We start from the raw sequence: 16,175 nt of genomic DNA, 5'->3' as shown, positions 1-16,175 counted from the left end.
GCCGTTGGGTCGTTTTTTGCAGGCTCCATACAACCATCCTGGAACTCTGATTTTCTCTCTGCTGTTCTTTCATCTTTTGCATTTTTGTAGGTAGAGTTCAGGGAGTGGAGAATATATGAAGAATGTAATAAAATAAGTGTGTACATGGTCCAGCCCGTATGCACAGGGGGATGCATGATAAGGGTGATAATTACCTGTACCTGAGCCTGACTTTGACCTTTCACACCACAGTGTAACACCTGCAAACAGTGTCCCTTAGGCCTCACCCCAGTGGGTCCTCAATGGTGAGTACAAAGATGAGGTCACCATGCATAGTCCTTCCAACACGTTCAAGAACTGTGGACTTATGCATGTTAGACTGTCTCCCCACAATTCAACATAAACCAAACTCCTCCTTCTATGAGAAGGATTGGAGAAAAGGGAATGGGGAAACTAAAGATTAGTCACTGGTAAAAGGATCCTGGGAAAATGAAGCCGAGGACATGGGGTTCCCATGACTTACTCTCTGGAACTTCGCCAGTTTAAATAATCAGAATCTTTGAAAAGATTAACATTAGCTGACACTCACAGGCTATATACTAATTTTGAAGAGTCATTCATTCCACAAATATTATCAAAGAATGTATGTCACCATGGGTGTTACAAGCAAAGAAAGAAGCTTAAAAGTGACGCCTTTAATTTAGTGGGAAAGATGATATGTTAGTATCATTTTAGAATATCAAATAGTGACATCTCAGTATGAATCTTACGCATTAGTAGATGAATAATAACAAATAACAATGGGAAAATTCAGAGTCAGGAATTACTTCATTTTATTGAAAGGATGACTTCTTATGATGAAACAGTGGCCTTTCACTAATGAGATTTTGTGGGAGGTGTGTTTTTAAAATTTTTTATTTGAATTCTTAAATACTTTTTTTTTAGCCTGATCCAGTTCTGCTTCCAGCTTTTTTTTTTTTTAAAGATTTATTATTATTTTTTTACTGGAAAGGCGGATATACAGAGAGGAGAGACAGAGAGGAAGATCTTCCATCCGATGATTCACTCCCCAAGTGAGCGCAACAGGCCGATACTATGCCGATCCGAAGCCAGGAGCCTCTTCCGGGTCTCCCACGCGGGTGCAGGTTCCCAAAGCTTTGGGCCGTCCTCGACTGCTTTCCCAGGCCACAGGCAGGGAGCTGGAAGGTAAGCGGGGCTGCCGGGATAGAACCGGCGCCCATATAGGATCCCGGGCATGCAAGGCGAGGACCTTTAACCACTGCGCCACCGCGCCGACCCCCCAGCTGTTTTTTTTTTAAAGATTTATTTTATTTTTATTGGAAAGGTGGATATACAGAGAGGAGAATCTTCCGTCCAATGACTCACTCCCCAAGTGAGCGCAACGGCCAGTGGCCAATGCTATGCTTTCCCAGGCCACAGGCAGGGAGCTGGATGAGAAGCGGGGCTGCCAGGATTAGAACCGGCGCCCACATGGGATCCTGGGCATGCAAGGCGAGGGCGTTAACCACTGCGCCATCGCACTGGGCCCTGCTTCCAACTTTTTGTTTGCTTCCCCCTGATGACAGGAAATATCTTCCAACTCTGGGATTCTTCTGCTCGCCTCATTCTATTTTGGGGACTCTCCACTGTACTTTTAATTTGCTCTACTGTGTTCTTAATTTCTGATATATCGGCCTTGATTTGCTTTATTACTCCCTTAAATTCTTTGAACTCTAGTATGTGTTTCTCATTTTTGATCAGAAGCTTTAAAATGAGTATTATTGATTCTGTATGCCCCATTTTCTCGATGTCTTCCTCAGTGAACTCTGAGTTTGGCATAGGGTTTTGCTCCTTTGCAGGGGAGTTTTCGGTAATATTCATTGTGCCTTTGTCTCTTCTTTTGCTCTTGGTCACTGTACTTCTGGTTAACAGAGTCTTCTCCTTGGGGCAGGTTTCTAAGCTGTGTCACCCACAGGTCTACAATGTGATTTTTCTTATTGTAGTTGGTACACAACTTTTTGCTTGCAGCCACTTGTGCCACAACCTCCAGCGAGTTCCAGGTCTGGGTTCTTATGTTAGATTTCCACCATGGTCTCCACAGCCCTATCTCCTGGCTCACCACTCTCTACCTCCTGTGATACCGTGCTGAGGCTGCACCGTTGTCTGTACAACCTTTCTCCCACTTCCAGTTGGAGCAGGTCCCAGGATTAAAGAGACACCAGGTGTCATATAGTTAGGTTGCCGGAGGCACTGATCTTGTCGGAACCTGTTGGACGTTAGGTCTGGGTGCCACACGGACCTATTTTGACCTGTTTGATGCCACAGTCGGTATTATTTTCCTGTGGGACCAGTGCAATTCGCTGATCTCAGCGAGTTCTCGCGAGCTCAGCACATGCGCAGTTCACCGTTGTCTCCTGCAGTCCCAAAGCTCTTGCCACAGTGTACAAAGCCGCGCTGACATACACCCACTACTGTTCTTGATCTGCTGGCCGTCAGAACTGAGAGCTACCCAGACCTGCCCCGGGTGGAACCCGTAGAATGCCATGTCGATGCGTTTCACCGAGTCAGAAATGAGTTCACTCCCAGCTCAGCGTATGCTCAGTCCTTTCCCTTGCCTTTGCCTCCTTATGCAAAATGGTGCCCAATTCAGCTCTAGAGGCCTGTCTAGGCTGTGAAATCCACGCTGTTCTCGCACTGCCTGTCTGCGATCTGCTGCTCTGTCTTTGCTCCTGGTAAAATCAAACAGACCAGTAGGATGGACAGTTCTTTGTCTGGATTCACCTCACAAGCTCCCAGTGGTTGCTGCTGGAGTTCTGGCTGCTGGTGGAATTCAGATTGCCGTTAGCTGAATGCTGCTGGAGTATCAGTCACTGCAACACCACACCGTTGTGTCCGCTGCTTTCCTGTGTCTGTCAGTCTCCAGGTACCCCTCTGCTGTTGTTCTGTCCTCTCCTGTTTCCTGGAATGTGTCCTCTCTGCTTCATCCTGGTTAAATGTTTTTCCGTCCATTTAAATGTGTTCTTACCCTATTCCGCCATCTTGATTCTCTTCCTTTCTGTGATTTTAAATAATTTAAGAATTGTGACTGGTTCTTTAAAAGTTTGGTAGAATTTAATAGTGAGGCCGTCCTATCCTGAGCTTTCCAGTTAGGAGGCCCTTTAGTACTGATTGAATCTCAGTGTTATTGATTGGTCTATTCAGGTTTCCTATGTTTTGTGCCTCAGTTACACAAAATTATGTATGTCTAGAAATCATCTCTTTCTTCTAGATTTTCCAGTATGTTAGCATGCAACTTTTTAAATTTCTGTGCTATCAGCTATAGTATGTTTTTGTTTTTTTTAATCTCTTATTTTACTAATTTCGGTCTTCCTTTTTTTTTTTTTTTTTTAGCTAGGCCAGTGTTTTATCAATTTTATTTTTGCAAAAAATAAGGTCTTCATTTCACTGCTCTTTTATATAATTTTTAAATTTCTATTTCTTTTAAAATTTTTATTATCTCTTTCTTCCTACTTATTTTTAGTTTGCTTTTTACCTAGGTCCTGGAGATGCATTGCTAGATAACTTTTTTGGATACCATTCCAGCTTTTGTTTTAGGCATTTATTGCTATAGATTTTACTCTTGATGCTGTATCCCACAAGTTTTGAAATGTTTTCATTTTCATTCATTTCAAGAAATGTATTGATTCTGTTCTTGATATCTTCTATGATTCACTGTCCATTCAGGAGCATGTTATTCAGTCTCCATGTGTTTGTATATTTTATAATTTCTTTTAATGTTAATTTCCATTCCTTTGTTAACAAAAGATATAGGATTTCAATTTTTAAAAAAAAATGTTGAGAGGTATTTTATGGTATTATTTATTATCTGTCCTAGAGAATGTTCCATGCACTATGGAATATGTATTCTTTTTAAGAAAAAAAAAACCACTTTTTTTTTTTTTGGAAAGGTAGATTTACAGCGAAAAGAACAGAAAGATAGAAGAATCATGGACTTGATGGTTCATTCCCCAAATGGACACAACAGCCAAAGGAAGGCTGATCTGCAGCCAGGAGCCAGGAGCTTCTTGCAGGTCTCCTATGTGGGTGCAGAATCCCAAGGCTTTGGGCCATCCTCTACTGCTTTCTCATACCATAAACAGGGAGCTGGATCAGAAGTGGAGCAGCCAGAACACAAATGTGTGCCCGTGTGGCATGCTGGCATCCCAAATGAGACATTCCACCAACCTGTAGCAGTTTATTTTTTTCCTTAAAATCTATCTTGTCTGATGTAGGAATTGCTTTTTCTGCCCATCTTTTAAAATTTCCATTTGCTTGTAATCTCTTCTTCAACCCTTTTAGTTTGTATGTGTCTTATTGGTGAGCTGTGTTTCTTATAGACAGCGTGTAAATGTGTCTTGCCTTTTTTAATCCCTGCAATGTGTGGGCCATTTACGTTCAAGGACATTGTTACTAACTAATGACTTGGTTCTGCCATTGCTTCATAAATATTCCTATTGTTTGAATATCTTATGTTCTTTCACCTTGTTCCAATACGCTTATTGTGTTTTTCTGTCAGTTTGTCCTGAAGTGTCATCTGTAAGGATGGTGATAGGTTACTTCAATCTTTATCAGGAAGTCTTTAATTACCTTCATTTATAAGAGAGCTCTTCACTAGGTAAAATATTATGTATCAGCCTTTTTTTCTTTTCTTTTCGGATATGAAGTGTAGCTCTAAGAATTGCTTAGGTCATGAATGTTGTTTTTATTTATTTTTTTTAAATTTCTCTTCTTCATTATTAATTTTTCTTTGAGAGGCAGAGTTAGCGAATGAGCCACAGAGCTCTTGCATCTGCTGGGTCACCCCTCAATGATCACAACAGAGCGGAGCCAATCCGGAGCCAGGAGCCTCCCGCAGGTCTTCATGCAGGTGAAAGTCAGTGAAAGCATACTCTGAGAATCATTTTGTTGTCTGACAAACTGTATGAAGAAGCTCCTGGCTCCTGGCCCCGGATCAGCTCAGCTCTGGCCATTGCAGCCACTTGGGGAGTGAGCCAGTGGATGGAAGATCTTTCTGTCTCTCCTTCTCTGTAAATGTGTGCTTCCAATAAAACATAAATCTTAAAAAAAAAATAAGTGAGGCAGTCAGGACAGTAACTGGTGCCCGTATAGGATGCCAATGACACAGGCGGAAGTTCCAAGTTCTTGCTTCACTCTCACTTTTATCTTAGAGAAATTGAAACTGTCAATCAACATTCCTGTTGGACCTGCAATCACACATTCCTTGTCACCACAGATTGCAACTGTGGGTTTGACAAGAATTCAAGAAGCTGGTGAAAAGTCCATGAAAGCATACTGCGAGAATCAATTTGCAGTATGACATTTTACTGTCTAGAATATTGTCTACTTAGCTATTTATCAATTGTATATCACCTATGCTTTGTATTGGTATAATAAAGTTAGGTGTGGGCCCGGTGCAATAGCCAAGTGGCTAAATCCTCACCGCATGAACTATATGAGTGCTGGTTTGTGTCCTTGCTGCTTCACTTCCCATCAAGCTCCCTGTTTTTGACCTGGGAAAGCAGTAAAAGATGAGCCAAAACCTCGGGACTTTGTACCAACATGGGAGACCCGGAAGTTCTTGGTTTTGAAACAGTTCATCTCCAGCTGTTGCAGCCACTTGGGGAGTGAACCAATGGCTGGAAGATCTTTCTCTCTGTTAATCTGTCTTTCAAAAAAAAAAATCTTTTAAACAAACAGATCTTTTCACAGTAACTAATGTTAGCCTTTTTTGTAGTAGCTGAAGTTCTTTTTGGGAAAGGCCTGTTTGATTTGCTGCAAACCATGCAGGAGGTTACTTATTCCAACAGGGGTGAGGGCTATGAGGTTGGCAGTGGAGGGAGAGTGAGGGAGAGAAGGAGAGAAGGAAACCTCTCCTGCCGTAGTGTCAGGAGGGGCTCCGAGGGAAAGGGAGAGAAGGGGACAGGACAAGGAAAGCAGGAAAGGGTGCCGGGCTGGTGGGAGTGTGCCTGTGTGTGGCCAGGGGCAGGCATCACAGGGCCTTGAGGGACTGGTAGGTACAGCGGTGGGCAAGGACTGGCGGAGGGGCTGCGAGTGGTTGGTAGAGAGGGCTGTGAGGTATGGTGCCACGAGGTTACAGCAGGTTGGAGGGGTTACAAAGTTAAAGCAGATTGGAAACCTAAATGGCATGCAATCTTAAGGAAGCTGAGACCTAAGGGAGGCAGGTATTTAGAATGGTACTAAGTCCAAAATGGCGGGGACCCTCAGGGCCAAGGTTTGAGTCACTCCTTAAACTTCGGTGTGTTATATAGATACACAGATGTAAATATGGGTGTATTTTTTTCCCCTGAAAGCTGATTGTTCGTTTTCATTGGGTGTTATCTTTTGTTTCATTTGTTCCACTTACCTAGGTCAGGCACGTACTGCACGCTCTTTGATTCTGCTTCCTAAATACTAGAATTGTTCCTTTCTTTCCGCCCCTGCATCTGGTGCTTGAGAGCATTGGCTCTCATTTGTGTGACAATAACTGCTTCCTAATGGCCTTCAGCCTTCGGCCTTGCCTCCCTGCAGTTACTTTTTCATACAGCTACAGAATGATTTTCTTAAGATGAAATTGTGAGCATGCCACCCCCTAGCTTAGGGTTGTTCAGTAGTTCCCCATTGCTTTCAAAAGAAGGCCTACACACTTTAATGTGTGATGGAGGACCCCCTGCTCACCCACCAGTATAGCAACCCCAGTGGAGAGCACCCCTTTCCAGGCTACCTTTCTGGATGTTTCCATGACATATTGCTGGCATCATGTTCTGCTCTAACATTTTGTTATGAAAATTTGGAAACATACTGAAATTTGACAGACTTACATCCCAAACCCACTGTCCACTCCCTAGATTCCACTACTGACATTTTAAAAAAGCTTTAAAAAAGCTTGTTGTTTATTTATTTGAAATGCAGAGGTAGAAGGACAGGAGAGAGAGAAGGAGAGGAAGAATGAATGCCCTGTTTGCTGGTTCACTTCCGAAAGGCCTCCAGCAGCCAGGACTGAGCCACACTGACGCCAACTTAGTGGCAAGTACCCAGTTGACTGAGCCACCACCTGCTGCTTCCCAGGGCATGCAGCAGCTTGAAGCTGGGAATCGGGAATGGAGCCAGAATTTGAACCCAGACGCTCCTCCATTCAGTGTACACTGCAGCTGTCCCACAGTGGCTTAACCACTGTATCATTGACTGTAAAGACTTGTAAAAACTTTTTGGTAAGAATTTCCATCTTTGGGGCTGTTGTGTTAGCGCAATCGGCTAAATCTCCAGTGCAAGTGCTGGCATCCTTTGCATGCACTGTAGGAGGACAAATGATTGGATTTGTAGGAAGATAATTGATTAAGAGGTGACAGTGTGAAGCCTCGCCAGTGTAGGGCCAGCTGCAATGAACTCTGGGAACAGTTGATATGCAAATGCACAGGCCAACAACTCTCTAAGCCTCAGTCTTAGTTTACAAAACAGAAAATGGTACTTCCAGGCAGAGGTGGGAACTCCCATGTTCTCCAGTTGACTTTTTGTTATGGTTCATATATAATTTCCTCAAGCCCTGCTTCCCCATGCCTATCAGTCTTTAAAAGTCTGATGCTGTTAACAAACTTCGGCTATTGACCATCAGTCAGTAGTCCACATGTATGATTACTGGCTCTGTGCACCAAGTCCATTGCTGTTGGAAAGTGAACAACGCACCAGTTTGAATCCTGGCCATTCCACTTCCAATCCAGCTCCCTGCTTGTCGATCCCCTGCACTCATGTGGGAGGAAGCTCCTGGTTCCTGGGTTCAGATCTGTTGCTACCATTTTGGGAGTGAATCAGTGAATAGAAGATCTCTCTCTGACTCTCTCACAGAGTTTTTCTCCTCTCTGAAAGTCAGCCTTTTATCAGAATGATGGACTGATGACTGTTTATGAAGGACTATACTATTGTGATAATATAGGGGAAATCAGTGTGAGGAGAGGGAATTTGGGCAGAAGGTATGGGAAATCTCAGAATCTCAGAGCCTATGGAATTGTATCATAAAAAAAAAAATCTGCTGGGTCCAGTGCAGCATCCAAGCAGCTAAAGTTCTCACCTTACACTCACCGGGATCCCATATGGTGCCAGTTTGTATCCTGGCTGCTCTACTTGCCGTCCAGCTCCCTGTTTATGGCTGGCCTAACGCTTTGAGAAGGTCTGCGGAAGATCTAGAAGAAACCCCTGGCTCTTGACTTCAGATTGCCTCAGCTCTGGTTATTGTGGCTATTTGGGCAGTGAACTAGTGGATAGAAGATCTTTTGTCTTTCTTTCTCTCTGTGAATCTGATCTGCCTTTCCAATAAAAATAAATAAATCTTTTTTTTAAAAAAACTTTCAGTGCCTTTCACTTGCTCATCTTCTTGATTACATTAAAATGACTTCTTAAATAAAGATTCATTTTTATTGGAAAGTCAGGTATACAGAGGGGAGGAGAGACAGAAAGGAAGATCTTCCATGTGCTGGTTCAGTCCCCAAGAAGCCGCAATGGCTGGTGTTGCACTGCTTCAAAGTCAGGAGCCAGGAGACTCTTCTAGGTCTCCCACTTGGGGGTGCCAGGTCCTAAGGCTTTCTCAGGCCAAAAGCAAGGAGCTGGATGGGTGGGGCTGCTAGGAGATGAACCAGCGCCCACATATGATCCCAGGGCATGCAAGGCGAGGGCTTTAGTCACTAGATTACCCCACCAGGTCCCGTTTCTTATCTTTTTTTTTTAAAAGATTTAGTTTATTTTTATTGGAAAGGCAGATATACAGAGAGGAGAGACAGAGAGGAAGATCTTCCGTCTAATGATTCACTCCCCAAGTGAGTGCAACGGCCAATGCTATGCCGATCCAAAGCCAGGAGCTTCTTCCGGGTCTCCCACGCGGGTGCAGGGTCCCAAAGCTTTGGGCCGTCCTCGACTGCCTTCCCAGGCCACAGGCAGGGAGCTGGAAGGGAAGCGGGCATGGTGGGATAGAAGCGGCGCCCATATGGGATCCTGGGCGTGCAAGGCGAGGACCTTAACCACTGCGCCACCGCGCCGGGCCCCCATTTCTTATTCTTGTATCTAGTGTGTCACTTGTAATGGGAAATAAGTTCATTTGTTAAGCAAATACATTTCAGATCTCATCAGAAGTGACTTAGAGTGTTTCTTGATTCATAAAAGTATTTTATGAATCCTTTGGCTCATTACCTCTTTCCTCTACTCAAAAGATTTACAAAAAGCAACCTATATTATTGTTAAGCATTTTAATGTTAATGCCACAGAATAAACTGTCACTCTGTGTCTTTCTACAAAGCTCCACAAGATGGTGCCCAAATATCTTTTTCAAGCAATTGTCCCTAAAGACCAGTGATCCACTCTGATGTGTGTTAGTGCTGACATTTCTGAATTTGGTCAATTAATATATAAAAATGTATAATTACATCAAAGTTGATTACGTTGAAAAAGTCACACATGTATCATGTCAGTATCTGTAGTTCTAAGTATGAACAATGAGTGAATACAACATGTGCATTACATTTCTGTAGTTTGGTTTTACTAAAAGATTCTTCTTAGTTGTAAATATAGAGATATTAGTTGGCCTCAAGCCTTCTTTATGTGAATTTTGTCAGTGAATAATTTATCCTCAATGCAAAAGAGTACAGAGGACGCAAACTGCAGTTGCACAGTAGACAGTACAGAACACAAAGGAGGTGATTCTGTCGCTTTCCATGGGAACCATGTTGTGTAATCCAGCCTTGTGTTGAGTTGACGTAACAGTAGGCCACAAGTTATTTAATTTTCTTAAAACATTAGTTCCTAGAAATTTGATGGTTATCTAAAAACTTCTTCATTGAATAGCTTTCTAAATCCTAACTACATGGCCAGAAACCTCAATTTATCATTGAAGTTCTGCAATTTATTATTCATGCTTATTCATGTTGCTGGCTGACTTTTTAAAAGAAGTATTCATTTATGGCCCCGGTGTGGTAGCTTAGTGCCTAAAGTCCTCACCTTGCATCTACCAGGATCCCATATGGACACCGGTTCATATCCTGGCTGCTCCATTTCCCATCCAACTCCTTGCTTGTCACCTGGGATATAAGTTGAGGATGGCCTAAAGCTTTGGGACCCTGCATCCACATTGGAGACCCCCATTTGTCTTCGTTCTTTCTCTTATAAAAACCCTATGAGATTCCAAACACTGTTTTATGGTGGGGAAAAGTGGATACGTGAATATTCTTGTGGATACTCAATGTAATGATGCAATAGTTGTTATAAATGAGGTTCAAGGGCCAGATAAAGAATGAGTTAACATCTCATTCTTGTATTAACTTTACTATGATGATGAGAAAGTTTCTGAACTCTCCTTTGCCTCACTGTCTGAAAAACCTGACTTATTTGTACAGCAGCTTCTGTAAGAGGGTGGTTGTGCTTATGGAGGATTCCATCAAAACATATGTGAAGCACTTGACACAGTGCTTGGGACCTGATAAGCTGTCAGGTAGAGTGGGCTGTTAAATTAGGAGACCCATGAACGCTAAAACGCCTTCCTAAGAGGGTCGGTTTGAAGCTGTTGCAGCATGATGATTTATTCTGCTTCTATTTTCTATCTCAGAGGCAGTCCTCAGAGAGGCGGTCCACTGGCTGGGGTCAGTGGGGTTCTTGGCAGTATATTTGACACTAATAATGACTTAATGTGGGTTTTAACCACAAGGTAGAAAATGCAAAAGGCATGATGCAAGGGACAATACTGAGCATTTGCAAACCTACTTCTCATTATAGTGGATCCTCAGAAGCTGAGCCAGAGCAAATGTAGATTATTCTTTCATAAACATTTTTAATGTAGAGTTTGAAAAACTGAGGAAAGACTACAGTATTAACCCTCATCTCATTTCCATAATCATCAGCAAGTTACTTCTTCTGGAAAGCCCATTTTTAATCTGACTCTTGTTTCACGTGTAACTTTTCACAGAACTGTCTAGAATCAGTATCTTGGAGAGTATAGCAATAAAAACAGAAGGATGCAGCATCAGGAACAAAAGCAGGTTGTCGAGCAATGCTGTAGACGTAGAAAATTTGCTCAAGTTGTTTTCACCATAGTCCAGAGGACACAGACTCATTCTGGAAGGACACTGCTCCTTTAAATTACTCACACATCCCACCCAGATCTTGCACCCTGGCCAAACGCCTGACCACTCTCACTTTAACAAAGTCTTATAAACGTGAATCCAAGATCACAAAAGATCCAAGGGCAAAGATATTTTTTGTTTCCTCACAGAACTGAGCCACATCGAGTAGCTGCCTCCATCTCCAGCAGCAGTCCTCGCTGTGGGCATTCACTCAATCCCTGACTCTCACTGTAAGGTAAGACACTGCTGTTTTGTTTGCTCACTTAACTTGCAGGATCCCCTAGGAAGACCAGGTGGCTTGCATACTTAATAAGTGATGAAAGTTGTCAAAACTTCTTATCCTCTGATCTTACTTTAACTAAATTAATAGAAAGATATAAATTATTGTTAAGTAGACATTTAAAAACAATTATGAAATTATTTTGAAATTGATTTTTAACTTCTCAGCTGATAAACAGTATTCTAATGATGTTAATACCCTTTCAGACTTTTTTTTAATTTGGAATAATTTTTTACTCAAATTTAATTATAGGGATACTTGAGCAGTTAGGACATTTTCAAGTAGTGTCTTTATACAGTAATCTTTAGCTTCATGAACAAATGGCTGGGATGCAGACACCAAACTAAATTGAACAACTCTACTAAAAGAAAATATTTATTTCTGAAAAATTCTAAAATATAAAATCTCTCAGATTCACTGATCCTGATATTTACTAAAGTTTTGGAAAAAAAAGTGAAATTACTGAATTTCAATAAGGATTGTAATTGATTCTGCAATTATCTAATGTAATAGTGACAAATCTAGGGATTACATTTATGTCACTTAACTAATGGCATCTCTTACCTTGCCTAATTTGTATGTGATTTCCAAAAGAGAGCTAGGTGAGTATTATTAAAAACTGAAGCAAGTGAAATGTGGTAAAAGTGATTAGAAATGAACCATCTCTCAAGAGGCCAAATAAAGATGAAAAATATTTCAAGAAGTAGAAAACAAGACAGGACAGGAGTGGATAGGTAGAAGGCTGTCCTCTAGCTACAGCAGGGAACCAGGATGGAAGGGCAAGATTGGCTTGGGTGAATCAGATCAAAATTGCCATGGTAAATAGTAACCACATTATGATTATCATAAAGAATAAATCATGTTAATGAGCATCACACATCCTGGACTTGGGGGGATGAGTTCATGATTCTCGACCTGTAAGACGACATGAACAGGTTATTAGTTTGGGAAATGTAAGTTTCCCTTTGAAGTCCGAGTTTCCAGAACCGTAAATGAAGTCTACACATGCAAAGCATGTCATTTTCCTTTCAGGATCCTGCATGAGGCTCGCCTTGTGTTTTTGAAGAGTAGATTGCTAATGTAGCTTGTAAAATCCTTCTTGTTCTGAATGAAGTTAAATTCTCAAATTCTCACTTGCAGAGTTTGAGGGATATATCTTAAGTTACAGATTCAACAAAAGAGGAAACTCGTGTGATTTTAGGCCCACTCCCCTCTGCAGATGCAGTGGAAGGTGTACTGTTCTATATTTCCTGGCCTCTACACTGATCTTCAGACTTACCGTTGTATATCTTTCTGCATTCTTCTCCTTGATCAGCAAGGGTTTAAGGATGAATGTCTTTAGTTTGCTCCATTTCCTTTGTGTATTTGTGTCTTCTGATTTCTCTTTAATCCAGCTGTTTTTACATCAGCCTATCTGAACTGAAGAGCTGTTGGGATTTGGCCAGGTGCACTTGATGCACTAGCCAGCTGAGATGCCTGGTAATACTAATCTAAAGTTTTTCTAACAGTAAACTTCCTGCTGGACGGTGAGAGTTGAGAGGCAGGCTGTGGCATGAAGCCATCCATTGCTCCATCCACAAGCCAACAGCTTTGCTTCCTTGTGACTTGCCTGAAAGAAGTCAGTCTCCCATCTCATTCCTTAGTGCCTTGTGTTTTTATTCTGTGTTCAGAGCCTGGAAAAATCATGTTTTTCCTCTCCTAGTTCTCATACCCTGAAAGTAAGGTGCCAAAGAAGAAAAATGTGATCATTGTTTTCCGGAACTCCTGAAGCAGGCAAGCATTTCCAAACTAGGTTGAATAGCAGTTCAAAATCAGTTGCCTTGTTTCCATTCTCTTAGGCACACTGAGCTGGCAACATATCACCCTTACTTTGCCATGTAAGTCTACGATTTAAAAATCAGTTGGTGTGTAACTTGGCATATTGATTAAGATGATTGGGGATTTAAAAAAACAGAATTAGATTTTTCATTGTTATTTTACTAGATAGTTTCTTTTTTTCTTTTCTTTTTTTTTTTTTTTTACTTTTTGATTGATTTATTTTTATTGGAAAGGTGGATATACAGAGAGGAGGAGAGACAGAGAGGAAGATTTTCTGCCTGATGACTCATTCCCCAAGTGGCTGCAATGGCTGGAGCTGAGCCAATCTGAAGCCAGGAGCCAGGAGCTTCTTCCAGGTCTCCAACACGGGTGCAGGGTCCCAAGGCTTTGGGCCATCCTAGATTGCTATCCCAGGCCACAGACAGGGAGCTGGATGGGAAGCAGGGCTGTTGGGATTAGAACCAGTACCCATATGGTATCCTGGTATATTCAAGGTGAGAACTTTAACTGCTACACTAACATGCTGGGCCCAATCTAGACAGTGTCACAGTGTAGTTCCACAGCCAGTCCTCCTTCTGCCTGTTATTTCTTCTAGTTAAAACTGGAAGGATTATGTTGTTTTTCAGTAAAACTATTGATTTTGTTCTCACATGCTCTAAATTTAATGGATTTTTAAAAATTTTCTTTGTTTTTACTGGAAAGGCAGATTTATGTATAGAGAGTGAACCCTCCCCAAGTGGCCACAATGGCCAGAGCTGAGCCAGTCCAAAGCCCGGAGCCTCTTTACGGTCTCCCATGCAGATCAGCGTCCCAAGGTTTTGGGCCATTCTCTGATGTTTCCCAGGCCATGAGCAGGAAGCTGGGTGGGAAGTGGAGCAGCTGGGATACGAACTGGTGCCCATATGGGATCCCAGTGTGTAAAGGTGAGGATTTAGACACTGAGCTGTCGTTCCAGGTCCTAATGGATTTAGTCCACTTAGGAACCCTACTGGAGACAGAATTTCCCAAGAAAATGTAGAAAAGAGAAATGAGATTCTGTGGGAACAGGAGGGAGGTTTAATTTTGACTTGTGTTCTGAACTCAAGGAGGTTTGCAATGAGGTTTTTCTCTCCAGTCCTGTGAAATACCGATGTGCGGAGGACCAGTTACAGTGAACACGGAGGGGCTGTGCACATAGCAATCTGAATTCCAGAATCTGAAGCTGTCAAATCCAACCCTGTATCTCATCACACACAGTGGGATTGAGAGATTTGAGATGGTTCCCCAGTCCCCTTCTCCCCAAAGTATAATGAGAAATTGAGACTGTATGAATATAATTCTTTAAATAGGGTAAGTATTCATTAACAAATGTTTGGTTGGTGTATCTTGATTTATTTAAAATAACAACATTTATAATTTCAAATATTTTTGAGAACTTTCATGTAAACCTCTTTTTGTGCCAGTTTTCAACTCTTCTTGCTTTAAATTTAAAAGAAGCTACAGACATTATACTTTGTTAAAACATTTCAACTGGTTTTTCTATTAAAGGTTCTACGAGGCAGATGATATTCCACCATCTACCATGATGTGGAGAAGCTATTCTGCCTTATGCCTCTTGCTATTGACAACTTTTCTGAGTCAAGCAGTATTTGGACAAAGAAAGAAAGGACTAAAGCCAAATTCACTTGCAAGGAAAAATGCCTTCCAGGGTAAGAAAGAAACTTGTTTATGTTTGCAAGTATTAGTTTGAGCCTGTTAAAATACAGAGATGAACTTTTCTGAATGTTTCATGTGTACAGCAAATCACACACAGTTATACCTCCATCTATGTGGCATTCTACCTGATACAGTCATATAGTGACAGTACATGCTACACAGCTTGAGCACATTAAAGCTGTTATCCACATGTGCTTCACTGTCCCTCCTTGAGTTTTGCTGGGACAGAGATGCCTACTTTTGTATTATATGTAGAGAAACTGTGGTGAAGAGGCATATTCAAGCACAGGCAAATGATCACAGAGTATTCAAACCTATTTCTTTTTTAAAAAAATTATTTTTATTGGAAAGTCAGGTTTACAGAGAGGAGAGACAGAGAAAAAGATCTTCCATTCACTATTTCACTCCCCAAGTGGCTGGAACAGCCGGAGATGAACCAACCCAAAACCAGGAGTCAGGAGCTCCTTTTGAGTCTCCTACATGGGTGCAGAGTCCCAAGGCTTTGGGCTGTTCCTAGACTGTTTCCCAGGCCATAAGCAGAGAGCTGGATGGGAAGTAGAGCAGTTGGGAAACGAATTGGCATCCATAGGGGATCCCAGTGCCATTACCATACTGAGGCCTAAATCTTTTGCTTTAAAGTTGTTAGTTCCCTCTTATTCTTGCTAGGATGAATGTAAGTCATTTATTTCCCTAACTTCAAAAATAGTTAAAAACATAAAACCAAAATTGGAACTCATTAATGTGCTCTGAAACTTGGGAAGCATTATTTGCTTCTAGGCAACATTTTACACTGTCAATTTTTAAAAAAGATGTGTTTATTTTACCTGAAAGTCAGAGTTGCAGAGACAAATGGGGAGAGACAGAGAGATCCTCTATCTGTTGGCTCACTCCCCAAATAGCCACCAACAGCCAAACCTGAGCTGGTCCAAAGCCAGCAGCCAGGAGCTTCTTTTCAGTCTCCCCTTGTGTGCAGGGACCCAAGGGCCTGAGGCACACCCCCACTGGTGTCTCAGGCTATAAGCAGGGAGCTGGATCAGATGTGGAGCAGCTGGGATGAGAACCAGTGCTCATACGGGATCCTGGCCCAACTGCGGAAAATTAGCTTGCTATGCTGCTGCTCCAGTTCCTCATATTAAAAAAAAAAGATACATCAGTCCTTCCACCCACCTTATAAGGATTTAATAGAGAGAAGATGCTTAAAATCTGTAATACTTTGTATAACTTTATTAGGTAAGAACTTACATACCGAGGTTTTCTTTTATGGTGTA

The 16,175-nt window shown here is 41.9% G+C and overlaps 1 protein-coding gene across 1 annotated transcript in view; it reads left to right on the top strand.

Moving 5' to 3' along the window:
- COL28A1 (collagen type XXVIII alpha 1 chain) overlaps positions 1 to 16,175 on the top strand; it is a 130,606-nt gene that overhangs the window by 674 nt on the left and 113,757 nt on the right. Inside the window, exon 2 of the mRNA XM_040964512.1 lies at positions 14,740 to 14,900. Within this exon, the coding sequence (XP_040820446.1) occupies positions 14,740 to 14,900 (161 nt within the window). The remainder of the gene's footprint in view (positions 1 to 14,739; positions 14,901 to 16,175) is intronic.

The sequence above is a fragment of the Ochotona curzoniae genome, unplaced genomic scaffold, assembly GCF_017591425.1.
Source record: "Ochotona curzoniae isolate NIBS_2020 unplaced genomic scaffold, NIBS_Ocur_1.0 scaffold_3835, whole genome shotgun sequence".
NCBI lineage: Eukaryota > Metazoa > Chordata > Mammalia > Lagomorpha > Ochotonidae > Ochotona > Ochotona curzoniae.
Note: the sequence above shows the minus strand (reverse complement) of the source record. Positions and strands in the feature narration are given on the sequence as shown.